Genomic DNA, 16,762 nt, shown 5'->3' on the forward strand with positions numbered 1-16,762 from the left:
TGGTAGGGTTTTTCTTCCTTTGAAGTTGTACCAGGGCATCCTAATATGGCATCTATGGCCGTCAGATGGCCGCTAGCCAGCATGCATTCTGTGGATCCCCCAGTTCACAGTTTGGGCTAACCAGTGTGCCAGAGACAGGATCTATTTGTAAAGGCTGTGCATCTTGGTTGCAGCCAATTCCAGTGGGCAGGTGGTCCCTGTCATTTGCCTGTTTGTTGGACCTTGCATGGGAGACTCAGAATTGGCTACCTTTGCTTGCTCAGTTAGAGACACCTGCGTGTCTATGAGCTGATAAAGGCCAATGCAGGTAGGCATTCAGGATACCAGACCTCAGCTGGCAAAACTTGTCTCACGCTGGGAGCCATTGGTTGATGAGTCTCCAGCCTGACAGGGCATCAGAAAACACAGGACACCTGTGCAAAGATAATGTGTCTGGCTTCTTTCTCAAGGGGCCTCATGTTGTTCTGAGCTGTAGCTCAAAGCTCCTGGCTCCCCCTCATATACTGCAGGGGCTGGTGGGGCCACAAGCAAAGAAGAATTTCATGTCCAACCTGGAAATGTTTATCCTGGGCATCCTGCTGAGCCAGAAACAAGGGTGTATGGTACTTAAAGATGATAGATAGATAGATAGATAGATAGATAATAGATAGAGCGAGCTCACCAAAAGTCTACTGATCAGTTGTCCTCCTCGTTGGTCATAAGGACCCCCCCAATACTCCCTTTCCTCATCTGCTCACTTCCCCTGCTTCAGTGCTTCCCATGCCCACATGTGGCCGAGAGCAGGTGGTACTGAGAAACACCCCACCCTACTCCACCCCACCCCCTCTGGTGAATGGCCAGTTCTAGAATCCAGATGCGTCCCTGCAGGCCCAGGTTCTTAAGTGCACCCTGACTCTGTACCACCAGCTGTCCTGGGATCCTGACCCACTCACATTCTTTCAGTCTCAGCTATCTCCATTCCTTTGTGCCTCTAGCTCCAGCCCTGGCTTCTGCTTTGGTGCTTGCATAGCACCCGCCCTTCCCGGCTCTTCCCCTTGAGGCTGTGCCCTACTGTTCCTTTCGCTGACTCATCTCGGGGCTGAGATGCCCTCATCCTGCAGGCGGGCCTTTTGGATGACACCCATGTGGCTTGCTCAAGACTCACCCTGCCTGCTCGTGGCCTTGGTGCTACACTCAGACCACCCGCTGAAAGCCCTGTCTCACTCTGCTCAGGCTAGTATAACAAAATACCATGGACTGGGCAGCCGAAACAACAAACATTTATTTCTCACAGTTCTGGAGGCTGGAAGTCTGAGATCAAGGTGCCAGCATGGTTGGGTTCTGGTGAGATCTCTCTTCCTGGTTTGCAGATGGCCGTCTTTGTGCTATGTCCTCATGGGGTCTCTTTCTCTCCTTATAAGGACATTAAGCCCATCATGAGGTCGCCATCCTCGTGGACCTCATCTAAACCTAATCACCTCCCAAAGACCCCACCTCCAAATGCTATCACATTGAGGATTAGGGCTCCCACATGAATTTTGGGGTGGGAGGGCACAAACATTCAGTTCATAGCAGCACATGTTCTCTTCTCTTGGTAAACCTCCTATTGACCGTTTCCCTCCCTTCAATGACACCTCATTCCTGCCTCGATCTGTTCCTTGACACCAAAAGAACTACTAAGCTTTGGACACCTATATTAGTTTCCTCTGGCTGCCTGACAAAGTACCACACTTTCTCACCATTCAGGAGGCTTGAAGTGTGAGACTCCAGCACCAGCAGGGTTGAGTTCTTCTGCAGGCTCTGATGGAGATTCCAGTTCATGCATCTCTTCAAGCTTCTGGTGGCTGCCAGCAGTCCTTGGTGTTCTTACTCTTGTGCCTACATCACTCCAATCTATGCCTCCATCTTCACCTGGCCTTCTGCTTCGTGTTGTGTCTCTGTGTATCCTCTTCCTCTATAAGGATGCCAGTCCCTGGGGTTAGAGCCCACCCTAAAACAGTAAGACTTCATCTCAACTCATTATATCTTTAGATAGGTCCAAAGAAGGTCACATTCTGAGGCTCCAGGTAAACATAAATTTGAGAGGACACTATTCAATCCACTACAATACTCAAATTTTAAGGTATAGTAAAAAAAAAAAAAAAAAGAGTTATTTTGTTTTAAATCCTACCTGTGCTTTGCACACTCAATTCCTTGAACAAATGCCAAGGTTATGTAAATACATCAGGTCCCTGCCCTGCTGGAATTCTCAGGATAATGAGAGTGGCTGATGGGTATGATTAGCTCTGGAATTGCATTTTATGGTAATTATTAGTATAATAAAGATAAAAGTAACAAATTCTATCCAACTGGGAGTAAAGAAGGCTCTAGGAGGGCTTCTTTTTTTTATTTTTAAGATTTTATTTATTTATTCATGAGAGACACAGAGAGAGAGGCAAAGACATAGAGGGAGAAGCAGGCTCCCCAAGGGGAGCCTGATGTGGGACTCGATCCCAGGATTCAGGATCATGACCTGAGGCAAAGGCAGAAGCTAAACCACCATACCACCCAGGTGCCCATCTGGGAGGGCTTCTTAGAAGAAATGTGAACTGAGTGATGATTAAGACAAATAGTGGGATGCCTGGGTGGCTCAGCAGTTGAGCATATACCTTCGGCTCAGGGCCTGATCCCAGGGAGTCCCACATGGGGCTCCTTGCCTGGAGCCTGCTTCTCCTCCCTCTCCCTGTGTCTCTGCCTCTCTTTCTGTGTCTGTCATGAATAAGTAAATAAAATATATTTTAAAAAAAAGACAGTTATGGAAAAACAAGACATTCCAGGAAGAGAGATCAGTTTGACCATAATACTTGAGGCAGTCATTTCAGGATCTCTTATAGGACCTTACAGATTTCCCATAGAGGTAAACAGCTCACCTGGTATTTGGGTTGGGGCTGCCAGGAAGTTGTCCCATCCATCTATAAGTGATTGGCCCCTGGCAAATGGCCCAGGGAATGAGAGCCATGCAGAGCCCTTTGGAAGGCCGAGCATCGTTTCCTGGCTCGTCTCTCTCTTTGCCAGCCACAAATGCGAGGATATTTAGCTACGTGGCTATTTCTTCAGGGTTGGCAAAAACCTTCACTGAGTGCTTTAAACTCAGCGCTTGGATATGGAGAAGACTGGAAGACCATGTGCCTCCCTTGCCTCATTGTCTGAGGTGACGTTACAGAATATCTGTTAATGCTCATCAGTAGCAGCAGGTCTTCCCCTCTATCCTTGAGGCACCCACCCCATCCCAAGACTTGTCCTCCCATCATGGTTGACCTCATTCATTGGCAGGACATCAACATTTATGTACAACTGGTGATTCCCAAACCGGCACTTCCAGCTTTAGACTCTCTCCAATTCCAACAGCCTTCTGGATATCTCTCCCTGGAGGTGCCTTAGAAACCTCAAACACGGGATCCCTGGGTAGCTCAGCAGTTTGGCATCTCCCTTCGACCCAGAGCGTAATCCTGGAGACCTGGGATCAAGTCCCACATCAGGCTCCATGCATGGAGCCTGTTTCTCCCTCTGCCTGTGTCTCTGCTTCTCTCTGTGTCTCTCACGAATAAATAAATAAAGTCTTAAAAAAAAAAAAAGAAAAAAGAAACCTCAAACAGTATGAACAACCTGCTCCCCTCAACAGTCATCTTACAAATCTGCCTTGTTCTGGTCACTTCTCACTGCACAACTGCTTGGAAGAGTCGATTACATATGCTAGTCCTAAATGTTACTCTTTGTACCCCCAAGAGGGCAGCAGAAACCCATTCTCTATGCCTATGCAGCTCCTGGTAACTGGGGTGTTAAAGGACACCATTATGGATTGAATTGCCCCTGCCCCCAGAGTCATATGTCAAAACCCTACCCACCCAGTGTGACTGCATTTGGAGATAGGGACGTTAAGGATGTAATTAAGGTTAAACGAGGTCATAAGGGTGGGATCCTAATCCAATAGGACTGGTGCCCCTATAGGAAGAGGAAGAGACAGCAGGGATGTGCACACAGAGCAAGGGCCACATGAGGATATAACTAGAAGACAGACATCTGCAAGCCAAGGAGAGAGGTCTCGGGAGAACCCAACCCTTCTGGCACCTTGATCTTAGGCTTCCAGCCTCCAAAACCAGAGCATAAATATCTGTGGTTTAAGCCACCCAGGCTCCAGTATTCTGTTATGGTAGCCCCAGGCAGCTAAGACAGACCTGCCTGGGATTTGCCTCTTCATAGGGTTGCTATATGGGCCCCAGAGGATAAACAGTTGTTAGTTTTCTCCAGAACCAGCTACATAAGCAGGGCTCAGTGCACAATGAAAATGTAGGGTTCTCTGGTTCAGAAGCAAGAAAAAAAAAGCTGGTTTTTTTACCTCCTATTGTCTCTCCACCTGTTGTGTAGGTTTTTATTTGCTGTTTACAATGACAAAAACAGGCATGAGGATTTTCAGGCATGAGTACAGATCCTCATGGGAAGTGACTGGACCCTGACATCCTCATGGGGGTAGAAGAGAGGATGGCAGGGCCCCCCTGGGGAGAGGCCGAGACCTCATCCCAGGCTGGTGGGAGTGGGGCTGCACGTGAGCTGAGGTGCCAGGGCCCCATCAGACTTCACTTAAACAAACTCAAAGAAAAAATTCTCAAAATTTCCAGCTGGTGACCGCAGAGTATGAAGCCCTCCACACGGTGTCCTTCTGAGCCTAGAGCCCTGGGGGCCTGCACGGGTAATGCCCTGAGGCTGGCCCTGGTTCTCTCCTGCATCTTGGAGTCAGGGGAACCCTAATAAAGGTGTGGAGCTCCACTTTTAAGTTCATTTTCTCTTAAAGTCATGTATCCAGAGCTCAGCAAATTCCAGCCAGCTCTACAGACCCCCTGAAAGGAGGCCCCCTCTCTGCCTCTTGGTGCTTAGGTCAACATCCTCACTTTCAACCTCATCCTTGCTCACAGGTGCCCTGTATATGATCTATGAATTCTCATACCCACCTGCCTGCCTTCCCTCAGTGCCACGGGCCTAAATGAACCCAAGCCAGTACGACTGCAAGGTGCAATGGAAGAAGAGTGGACTCCCACGAGCAGCAGGGTGGCCTTGTGCCAGTTACTTAATCTCTCTAGTGTTGGTATTTTCTTCTGTAAAATGGTGACACTATCTGCCCGCAGACTTAGGAGGACCACAGGAGAATTGCATGGCATTCAGCAGTGTTCTAGCACCTGTCCCCAACCCACATCCCCCCACACCATGGCCCACCCTCCCTCAGACTGCTCAGATGCCACTTCCCTGCGCGCCCTCCCAAGCCACTAACTAGTCCTCCCGCCTTGTGGGCTGGCGTAGGGCCTCTGCTCAGGTGGCCTGCCGGAGCACTCCAACAGTGCTCCCTTGGAAAGATGGGGGACAGATGCCCTATGCTGTTTTGTGCAAGGGAGGAAAAGTGGGAGAGCCCCCAGGGTTTCAGAGACAGAGCAGCCTGAGCCTGCTTTCATGCTCTGCCACCTTCCTTAGCTTCTTCATCTGAAAAATTGGCATAGTAACTCCTACTTCGTCGGGAAGAAAGAGTCTCTTATAAGAACTGAGTTTGGCATGCAGCAGGTGCTTAATAAATGTCATCTCCTGCCCTGCTTTCCCTTATAGATTTTGTAGTTCCACATGTGGCTGAAAATCCCAGCAGAAGGTGTTAGAGGATGGTTTGCTAGACTAAGGGACACAGGACCCCGATTCATCTGTATTTTATACTTCTGGCAATCTTTTGACTTCTCTGAGACTCTTTTTTTCCCCTCCTTACGTGAAATTATGAATACTTGCCCTGCCTACCTCCCAAGGAGAATTATGTTGGAAATTAAGTGAGGTGATGGATGTGAACTTTTATACAAGGATAAAGGGTTATGAACACCACTGCCCAAGGTTTAGGCCATGAAACATCAAACAGAATGCTTAGCTTTTTTCCTCCCCGCCCCCCCCCCCCCCACATGGATCCTCTGCCCTGCTGGCCTTACAGGTGTGCCAGATGCATTTGGGGAAGGCAGCCCCCGTGGTCAGTCACATCCAGAGCATCTTCACTTAACCAGCACGTGATTTTTGTTTTCATGAATATAAAGGATGACTATGGGTCAGAGGGCTAACTCGAGGCCCAGGTGTGGGTGGGAAGGCAAGGTTCAATTGCTGCTCAGGTAAGAGGGCTGCAGGAGAGGTGTGTGAGCAAGCCTCCCAGCCCCGGGCACAGCCTGAGGCAGACCCTAATGCATTCATCATATATTATTACAGAATCACATGCAGTTACACGTAATTAAGACTCAGCACTCAATACTGAATCAGAATCCAAATTTGAATGCCTACATGATTCCTGCCGAGCAGCCTGACTCCGGCCTGGGTTTATGATGGGGAGCTCACCACCTTCAGAGTTTATTCCATATCTGCATGTCTCTGTTAAAAAAAAAAAAAAAATTGTTCTGTGCCTTCTATCCTTTAGCGGTATTGCAGAGTAGCCAAGAGCCAGGAGCCCTAGAACCACACTCCAAGGGCTCAAAGTCAGTCTCCTCCCTTTACTGGCTGTGTGACCCCATGAATTACTTAATCTCTGTGTGCCTCGGGTTCCTCGTTCAGAATATGGGGTCATAGTAGTACTTATCTCATAGGGCCGGTAAGTGATTGTGTTCATGTGAAAAGCCCTTAGAATATTGCAAGCACATAGCAAGTCCTCGGGAAATGCCAGTGATTATTGTTACTCTCTGATTTCTCGTCCCCTTTGTGGAAGTATAAAAGTTGAAGAATAATGAAAGCACATTAAAAGAAAATATGCCACGCAGAGAGATAAATGAACTGTTTGCATAAACATGAATTAGGAGAGTCACACTCAAGGAAGAATTGTTCCCTGTTGAGGACAACAAACATCTGGAAGGAATTAAATGGGGGAAGAGGGTGGGTGGTGGTGGTGGTGTGGGCTGAGAACATACTGTGACTGTTGGAAGGAGATAATTCATTTTTGGGGTGGGTAAGTGATTCCCGAAGAAAGGGAAGTTGCTCTGGGCTTATACAGCATGATTTGATGCCCAGAGACTCTTTACTCCTCCAAATAATTTCTGTTCTGATTAGCCTGGGTACCTAATATGCCAAAACCATTCCTTCGAGCTAATGCATTACCTTGAAAAGGCCACTTCTAAAATGCACATATATTAACATTAAAAAATGACAAGGTACTGTCTTATATCTGCGACATTAACAATATGAGGACTGTGGCACTTGTTGCACTATCTGGTCTGTTTAACCTGGCACACTAGAACATCTATAAGTGTGCATATAAATAGACATCACTTTGGGGGAATTTATTTGGCTGGAGTTTTTTAGAATCACAAAAATGTTTATACCCTTTGATTCCCTAATCCAACTTCTGGGAACTTATTGTTAGGAATATTTTCAAGACAAGGAGAGACCTTTCTGCCTTTATTGTCTACGATAGAAAAAAAAAATTCAACGGTAAGAGAATGGGTAAATTACAACACATCCCTTTGATGGATGCTACGGGACCACCCCAAGTTATAATTGTAAAAGACAGAGAGAAGGATTAGAACATGCTTATGAAATAGTCATATTAGGGGGGAAAAACAAGCAACTCAGAAATCAAACTGTAAAGATTGGGGATGTGTATGGATGGAGCAAGAGAAAGAGAGCCAGTGTGCTTTGTGGAAGACTTTTCTTTCTTGCTTTTATTTGGGTGTATGTTAATACTGGTTGTGCCATGAACAATAATAAAAGACCCAAATGAACTCTCAGGGAAGGAGTAGCCGACTGTCCATCGTTTTCGTGTGGGCTAGTGTCAGCCCAGTTGCCTGGACTGAGAGAGGGGACCCAAGAGTTGCCAGATTCTGAGAGGGGAGCTGATGGGCAAGGCCAGGGCTCCCCAAGGGCACAGGGCACCAGTTGGGCATGGGTACCGCCTGTGGAGGGCAGGGGGTGGGGAGCCCACAGAGAGCGGGAGTAAGGGAGCTTGCCTACCTCATGATGTTGCCACTGGCAGGCCTGGAGGTGAAAGCAAGGAGGTTGCCCTGTTCCTTTGAGTCACTCACAAATCCCAGTTTTTAAAGCAGAACTTGCAAAGCTCTGAGCATTCTTTATTGCATCTGATAAGCTGCGGTGTCTCTTTGAACTCCAGGGGCATTGTGGGCAGGGATTGGCACTAAATTATCGGGCTGTGTTCCAACTGCTCCGTCTCTAATACTTGCCATCCAATCTGGGTTGAATATTGGACAAACATGCTGGTTTTAAAATTGAGTCCCGGCCTATGGTGATTTCTTCAGCAGACAGTTCCTGTGGTTACTTAGGTGGTGACTGGGTCACAGATTCATTCCCCCAGAACCTCTACTTCTATTGACAACTCTTCAGCTAAGCTCCCAGAGCAATGCAGCAGTGGTATGAACCACTAGACCAGGAGGCCTAAATCATGCCATTAGGCAGTTCGCTTATACTCTTCCTGGCCTCAGTGTTTTTTTTTTTCTGGAAGTTGTGGGAAATATTCACCAAGGACTGCATAGAACCAAATCCAATGGCCAAAGTCTGAAAAGCCCAGCTGAAGCTAAACAGAATGCAGTTTGGGCCACATGAGGAGTCTCATGTCCATAGTGAAGGAGATGATCCTGCTACCATGATCTGCCCAGTCTGTCCACATCTTGGAAAACCACACTTGGATCACACACCACCTCTAGGGGGATGTTGACACACTCAAGAATGTGCAGGGGAGGGTGGCCAGGATGTATGGAGGTTTAAAACCTAGTCAGGAGAGAACAGATGCAGGAAATGCAGATTTTCAACCAGAAATTTTGAAATTGTGAAGAGCTGTCTTGTGGAAAAAATATTTCACGAGCTCTATATGACTCCCAAAGGGCAGGATTAGTGGATAGAAACTACAGGAAGGCAAATCTCCAGTCTGAACAGAATGCAAAACATTCCAACAGTTAGAAGTAATTGAAGGCGGAGAGGCGGGTATCAGCAGAGGCTGGGTGACCACTTGGCATGTAATTTTCTTGGAGATTAAAGTTCTGGGTGAGCAGGAAGCTGAGATGGGGATTTCAAGGCTCCACCTAGCGCTATGAGTCTCTGAATCTAATTTGAAATGACTTGGCTCCTCCAGAAGCATCACAAAGTACGGCAGCAGCTGGTCTTCCAGTGGCTTCAGCACCCACACAGCTATCTGCCCCCCTTCCCAACCTGAGGTTCTGGAAGAGTTATCCTATCCCAATTTCTCATTGTTCGAACAGGCTGTGGATGAAGGCCCCTGCTCTCCCCATTTCAAGACTACTAAGGCAGAGCTCCTCCTGTGCCTCATCTACCTCCACCTCTGACTCTGTCCCACTTCTACTACTAGTTTGTTTCCATTTCTCTAGTGTGTAGAGCAGAGGTGGGTACGGCCCTGGAGAATGCACAACAAACTGATCACAAGCACCCAAGACTCCCAGCACCAGGGTTTGTGGTGTACTTGAGTCAGTGCAGCCCACAAGCTTCCAGGAGACACTGGATTGGAATTATTAAGATGCACATCCCTCCCCTTAGTATTGTAAAATAGCTGCTTATAAACCAAGAAAAGGAAACTTCTCTAAGGAGAAAGGGTGAAGTCACTGAGATGGGTTGTTTGCTTGAGGAAGGAATTAGAGGATTAAGAAAAAGTGTTGGAGGGGGCCGAGTAGGGAGTATATAAAAGCATCCGTACCTGCCCAGAGGGACTCTCTCCCCAATAAGGGGGTTGTGGGGGGTGGGGTGGGACCCTGGCATCAGGAAGCTGGGAGTGTTACCTCGAGCCTGGCTGAGTCTGCTGCTGGCATGGTTTCTTCAAACAATTCTGGAGCAGCCTTATAGGGAAGCACCCCACTTGTGGAGCAAGCCAGGCCTGTGTGTTGGAATCCTGGCTTCTGAGCTTCCTTGCTGTGCTACCTTGGGTGACTTCAACAGCTCTCACCCTAAAGGGGGGTTAATGATGGTGCCTGCCTCCCAGCCTTGAGAGGCTAGCCCTCAATATCTTAGGGCTACAGGTGCAACTGCTGATAGCCAGTCATCTTCAACATACAGAAATGACAATGCCATATGGATAGACCTCATGCATGATGGTTAGATGAGTACAACTGGCCTGCCCCTTAGAATTATCTTGGGCTCTTTTAAGAACGCCACACCCCAGACCAGTTCAATCAGAGGGAGACAGAACATGAAAGACTCCTAACTCTGGGAAACGAACTAGGGGTGGTGGAAGGGGAGGAGGGCGGGGAGTGGGGGTGACTGGGTGGCGGGCACCGAGGGGGGCACTTGACGGGATGAGCACTGGGTGTTATTCTGTATGTTGACAAGTCGAACGCCAATAAAAAATAAATTTATTTGAAAAAAAAAAAAAGGAAAGAAAATCAGAATTTTTGTGGGCGGGACACGTGAGCAGGTGAGTCTAACGGGCAGCCAAGTTTGGGGACCACCGACTTAGCGCAGTGCCCGGGATCTACCAGGGCACTCAAACAAAGTCACCCTCTAATTTCCCTTCATCTGTCGTTTATTGAGCACCTCCTGCACGCCAGGCTGTGGCGGGGCCTGCCTCTTGGGCCCGGGGCACCTGCCCCGCGGAGCTCATCTCTCCCCTCCCCCCTCCGCAGTGTCCAGGCCCCGGAGCTCCCCCGACGACCTGAAGGCGCTGACTCGGAACGTGAATCGGCTGAACGAGAGCTTCCGGGACTTGCAGCTGCGGCTGCTGCAGGCTCCGCTGCAGGCGGACCTGACGGAGCAGGTGTGGAAGGTGCAGGACGCGCTGCAGAACCAGTCGGACTCGCTGCTGGCGCTGGCGGGGGCGGTGCAGCGGCTGGAGGGCGCGCTGTGGGGGCTGCAGGCGCAGGCGGCGCAGGCCGAGCAGGCGGTGGCCCTGCTGCGCGACCGCACGGGCCAGCAGAGCGACGCGGCGCAGCTGGAGCTCTACCAGCTGCAGGTAGAGAGCAACCGCACCCAGCTGCTGCTGCGGCGCCACGCCGGCCTGCTCGACGGGCTGGCGCGCAGGGTGGGCGGCCTGGGCGAGGAGCTGGCCGACGTGGGCGGCGCGCTGCGCGGCCTCAACCACAGCCTGTCCTACGACGTGGCCCTGCACAGCACGCGGCTGCAGGACCTGCAGGTGCTGGTGAGCAACGCCAGCGAGGACGCGCGCCGCATGCGGCTGGTGCACATGGGCATGGAGCTGCAGCTCAAGCAGGAGCTGGCCGTGCTCAACACGGTCACCGAGGACCTGCGCCTCAAGGACTGGGAGCATTCCATCGCGCTGAGGAACATCTCCCTCGCCAAAGGTAGCCGCCTGCCCCCGCCCCACCTGTTAGGCCCCTCTTCCTGGGGACCCCTCCCTCTGCCCCAAGGGCTCGGGAGCCCCCTGCTGCTCCCTCAATCCACCTGCCATTGGGAACACTCCAATGCCTCTGCTAGATGGTGCCCTAGGGGACCCTGGAAGTTTCTGCCCAAATGGCCTGTGCCCATTCCCCAGCCTGTGCAGGTCTCTCCCCTGGAGGACCTAACCTCCCTTCTACCTCCCAGAGAGGACACTCGGGGTCCACACCCCCCCAGGCATAAGAATGCCCAAGGGTGGCTAACGGGGGGCGGGTAGTCAGAGCTTGGGTGTACCAGCGGGAGCCTCCCAGCATTTCTGGCTGTGGAAAGAGCAGAGGGGTCTGGCCACAGGCCTGATGCTAGAGCTACAATGAATTGGAGAATCCCAAATTTGAACTTGACCTTCGCGGCTGTTGTGAACTATATGCATCCACACAGAAGAACATATTTTCTTTTTTTTTTTTTAGATTTTATTTATTTATTCATGAGAATACACAGAGAGAGAGAGAGGCAGAGACACAGGCAGAGGGAGAAGCAGGCTCCATGCAGGGAGCCTGATGTGGGACTTGATCCCAGGACCCCAGGATCACGCCCTGGGCTGAAGGCAGCGCTAAACTGCTGAGCCACCCGGGCCGCCCAAGAACATATTTTATTTAACAGTTTCTTAGCTGCATGTATAACTAACTCTTAAAAATAATGGCAAAAATGTGTAAGCCTCCATTGGCACTCTTGCCCCAGGCCTATGAACTCTAGAGCCTTTAGAGCCAGCTTCTCTCTTTTCCACACCTAACTGGTCCCCCCCTCCCTTCTCCCTCACCCCTTCCTGCTACCTACCGTCTGCCCTGCACATCACTGTCAGGGGCACCTATCGTGAAATGCACATTTCCCACATCACCCTCCTGCTCAGCACCCCACCATGGCTCGCCAGTTTCTGCCAGATTCAATAAATACTCCTTAGGCAGTAGGTAATAATAATAATAATAATAATAATAATAATAATAATAATACCACGGTGGACTCCGCCTGTCAGGTACTGTGCCTCTTAAGAAGCATGCCTCGTACGATGTCTTTTATTTTTAAATTTTTAATGACGTATAGTCGACACACAATGTCACATTAGCTTCAGGTGTACAGCATAGTGATTAGAAAATGCTATACCTAATGCTTGTTCACTGCAAATGTAGCTATGGCCGGATGATGTCTTTTAAAAATAGCAGTGAGAGCACTGATTCAGGAAGCTGCTCACAGCCTCACACTAGGAGGTGGTGGGGCCAGGATTTGGACCCAAGCTGCTCTGATCCCAGAGCTGGTGTGCTGTCTATTGCACACCCGACCCCCACCTGTCTTCCCTGACTTTTTCTCTGACTGTTCCCTGCTCCCCGAGGTTACAAATGGAACAGTCTGTAGGAGCAAGTCGAGCAATGTCAATGAGTAAAGTGATCTTAGTGTCAGAGGAGTAGTAGCGGCTTATGGCAGGTCCACTCGATTTCTGCCAGGCTGAAATATGGACCTGACATACACAAAGTCTTTCCATTTTTCACAAGAAACCAGAAACATGGAATGTTCTAGTAACTTTTATTTGTCTAATTCTGTAGGTGGTGTATTGTCCATAAACAGCCAGTTTCCATCCCCCTGCCCTGTGAGAAGCATCCAGTCCAGTGGGACACGTCTCGTCACTGCCCCAGAGACATAGCCCGCCCTTCCCACTGCCATCCTTTGCTCTAGCTATCGCTCCTACTGGTGCCTCCTCCTTCCTTTTCCTCATTATCATCCAGATCCCCAGATCCTTCAGATCTCACTCAAACCAACCTCCTGCAAGAACCGCACTGGCCCCTCTAGCTCACTGAAGTCTCCCTCCTCTGAGCTTCTCCATTCTTTTCAGGGCAGAAAAGAGTAATGATGGAGCCTTCCATTTGCATAGTACTTTCCAGTCCACAGACTGCTTTGGGGTACATCATTTCATTTTAGAGTGGGTCCCTATGACTGACTGTGAGGTTGGTTGAAGGCAGACTTTGTTATTGGGGGCAGGGTAGGACTCCTGCAGAAAAACAAGTGAGGCTCCCAGAGGAAATGCCTGATTTACACAAGGCCATGCAGCTGGTAATGATCTGACCCAGGATTTTCTGTTTTCAAACAGTTTTAATAAGGTTTAATTTACATGCTGCGGCATTCGCCCATTGAAGTGTATAATTCAACGATCAGGCCAGGATACTGAACCCACTGCCCGGTGCACTACACCCCAGACCGCCCTCCTGTGCCCCACCCTGCTCCCCCCAACACCTGACAGTCCAGTGCACATAACTAGGATCCCATAAATGTTTGTGAAGCAATGTTAGATCTTCAACCTAAGCAGTCAGAATATTGGTTTTCTTCTCCTGGGTCACTCGGGCTTTCACTTCGCAGAAATCAAAGGGAGACAGGAGGTAGAATTCATTCTTCTAGATCCACACCCCTGGGATTTTACGTTTTCCCATCTTCTCTTTTCTTTGGTCTCCTCTGCTCATAGCAGTCGGTCAGGTAGTTACTGATAATAGCAACTCTACTGAATTATGACCCACTCTGAGCCAGATGCTGTGTTGACATTAATTCTCTCAATAGACATCAAAAGACTACTCCTCCTCACATCCTGCCAAACAGTATGATTGTCCCTATTTTATAGATGAGAAACTCGAATAACTTTCTCACTGTTTCTTACACAATTGGCAAGTAGCCAAGTCAAGGTGTGAATATAGGTCTTCCTGGTTCAGAAACCATGTTCTTGTCACCTGACCATCCTGATTTCTAGGGTGGAAAGTTGCCAGCTCTGAGCAATGAAGGGAGAAGAGGGGGGGGATCCCTTGGACTCCATTTGGAGGGTCCTTGGGGGTAGCCCCTTCCCGCTTCCTTCCTCTTGCAGTCAGCAGAGGTCACCAGGCCTCTGGCTGGTGCCTCCTCCTGGGCCTCTCTGAGATTTCACATCCTGCCTTGCTTCTATAATTTGCAAGTGCGCTCTCCTTGGCTTGAACTGAAGCTGCTCTGGGCATTCATTTGTGAAGTTTCTTCCAGTGGGATTCTCCAAGTAGTCTTTCTTTGGTCATTACCAAAGATTACCAAAAGGTTCTTACCAAAGAATCTTGCCAAAAGATTCACACTCTGTTCCCTGGAACTGGAAGTTTCGTGTCAATGCTGCCCAGGCCTGCCTTCCAGTCCTCAAGCTTCAGGTTCATGATGGGCCACTGTACTTTGGATATGAACGCCCCTCAGTCCCTCTGGCTCCCAGAATCACCACCGCACTGGGCACCTCCCTTCCCCATCTCCTTCTCTCATGGTTGCCAGGGACCCAACTGGGATGATTCCCAAGGATTCTGTTGGACATATCTGATGTAATTACCATTCAACTCTAATGAGACAAAACTCTACCCTGGCTTTTGGATAAGAGATGGTTTACCAGCTAAGCTTCTGTGCATTTCCGTACTGCTCTCTGGAATGGCCTTTCTGCCCTAACTTTGTCCAGTTCCTCTCTTAGCCTTTAAACACACACATGCACCCACATTCACACTCACACATATACTCACACTCTTCCACTCTTTGCCCTTGGCTGGTGCAGAATCCAAAAATACTCAACTATGTGTATTTTTCAAACATGACCTTATTTATGTTATTCTGGAGCTTGACCCCAAATGGTTTTCATTCTCTCACTTCGTTACACAGTTTTCTATGAATTTTGTCTCTGGTTTGTCTTTTATGTACACCCCCAGCAGTACTTTCTGTTTTCCGCTTTGGATTTTCAGTATTAATCACATCCGTTGAAATCTGTCTGTGGTTTGAAAGAAGCAGAGAACTTAGATGATCAGAGAGAGAAGGCATCCAGGAGGGAGAAAGATAACCAGAGAAAGGAGGCGTATCAGGAAGGGAGAGAGAACCAGATGAAGGAGGGCATACCAGGAGGAGGGAAATAACCAGAAAGGGGAGGCCTCCAGGAGGGGGAAGGAGTGAACCAGGCAGGAAGGCAGGACTCTCTGCCATATTCAGATGGCCTGTTTGCTAGATGGATGGTTATAGAATCACAGTAGTAATAGGCTCTGCAATCAGCTAGTCCTCTCTTCTTGCCTTACAGTTGAGGATGTGAGGCCCAGAGAGGGAGGTGACTCAAATCCCAAGCCAGGGACCCAGCTGGGTCTCAAAAATACATCTCTCAATTCATGACAACGAGTTGGCAGAGCAGACTTACCTGTGAGCTGCTTTTTCAAGAAAACATACCATGTAGTAGAGAGCCCAGCCGTGTTTACAGAGGGATGACGTGATGGAGCGAGGCCTTGGGGCCTGGGCTCCAACTCTGGCCTCTAGTGCACAGGGACATGTTGGAAGCGTCAAGTGTCTCTGTGAACTGGGCCATATGTAACTAGTGTTTGTACCTCACTGAAGACTAGGAAGCACAGCCCGGGTGGCTGCTCCCTAGGTGGGCTGGACGGCAGTCTGTCTGGTGGCCTTCTGCATCAGCCTCCCTGCTCGGAAGGCCCTGAGCACTAGCAGTGCCACCCAGCCTGGCCCACCACCCCTTAGCCCAGGAGGCCCAGAGGAAAGCCACCCCGGCAGGTTGGGCGGGAGCTGGAGACAGCCCCTTATGCCTCTGGATCAAGTGTCCCCAGGGCTGGGAAACACAGCTGACAGTCTCTGCCCCACACACATAGCGAAGGACATGGGAGAGCGTGCAAAACTGTAGAGGTAAAACTAGCAGCCCAGTGCCCCGGTGACGTCGAGGGTGGAAGTAGGGTAGTTAATTGAGGGACTCCACCTTGGTCAGCCGCCCTTGGATTAGCGTGGTGCAGGAGGTGGTATTTATATTACGATTTTGGTTGCTGTTCTGCTGGCTTCAGGCCCAGTTCATCAGCTGTCCCTGTCCTGATTCCAGCACAGGCAGGTCCTCCACCCCATCACTCATTCCAGGATCCAGGAAGAGAGAACGGATTGCTTCTCCCTCCCTGTTGGCTGGTCCCCAGAAGAACCCTGGTATTTCTCCCAAATATTCAGTCATATATCCTTCATCCTGTTCAGGATATGTTTCCAGCTGGCACAGTTCATGGGCAGCCCCCTTGGGGGCAGAGCCGCACTGGGGACAGTGTGGGGGGAGGCTGGGCACAGGGTGCAGGGTTCTCTCTATCCTCCTCTTCCTTCTCCCCAGCTTCCATGTAGAACATGGGCTAAAAGAGAAGCTGGCACCCCAGACTAGAAGCGGAGTAGATGAGGGCTCTGGACCTGTTTTCACAGTTGAGGAGAAAAGACCCTGCTTCTCCTTGTCCCAGACCGCCTCCATGCTCTGGCCTGCTCTAGTGACAGAAAAGATGAGCGAGTCACAAGTCACAATATAAAGAGTCAAGATCTTAAAAAGCTCAGCTGGGTCCCATTAGGACTGCTGGTACCATGACGGCTTCTACAAGTGCCCACAAGTCATTCGTAGAATCTCTACGATGTGCCAGGT

At 49.7% G+C, this 16,762-nt stretch overlaps 1 protein-coding gene across 3 annotated transcripts in view; it reads left to right on the top strand.

The window, feature by feature from the left end:
• The window catches only part of SCARA5 (scavenger receptor class A member 5), a 122,454-nt gene that overhangs the window by 62,940 nt on the left and 42,752 nt on the right, over window positions 1-16,762 (top strand). For all 3 annotated transcript variants that reach the window (XM_072796162.1, XM_072796163.1, XM_072796164.1), the window contains exon 4: window positions 10,596-11,270. In XM_072796162.1, the coding sequence (XP_072652263.1) occupies window positions 10,596-11,270 (675 nt within the window). The remainder of the gene's footprint in view (window positions 1-10,595; window positions 11,271-16,762) is intronic.

This window comes from Canis lupus, chromosome 24, assembly GCF_048164855.1.
Source record: "Canis lupus baileyi chromosome 24, mCanLup2.hap1, whole genome shotgun sequence".
In the NCBI taxonomy this organism is placed as follows: domain Eukaryota; kingdom Metazoa; phylum Chordata; class Mammalia; order Carnivora; family Canidae; genus Canis; species Canis lupus.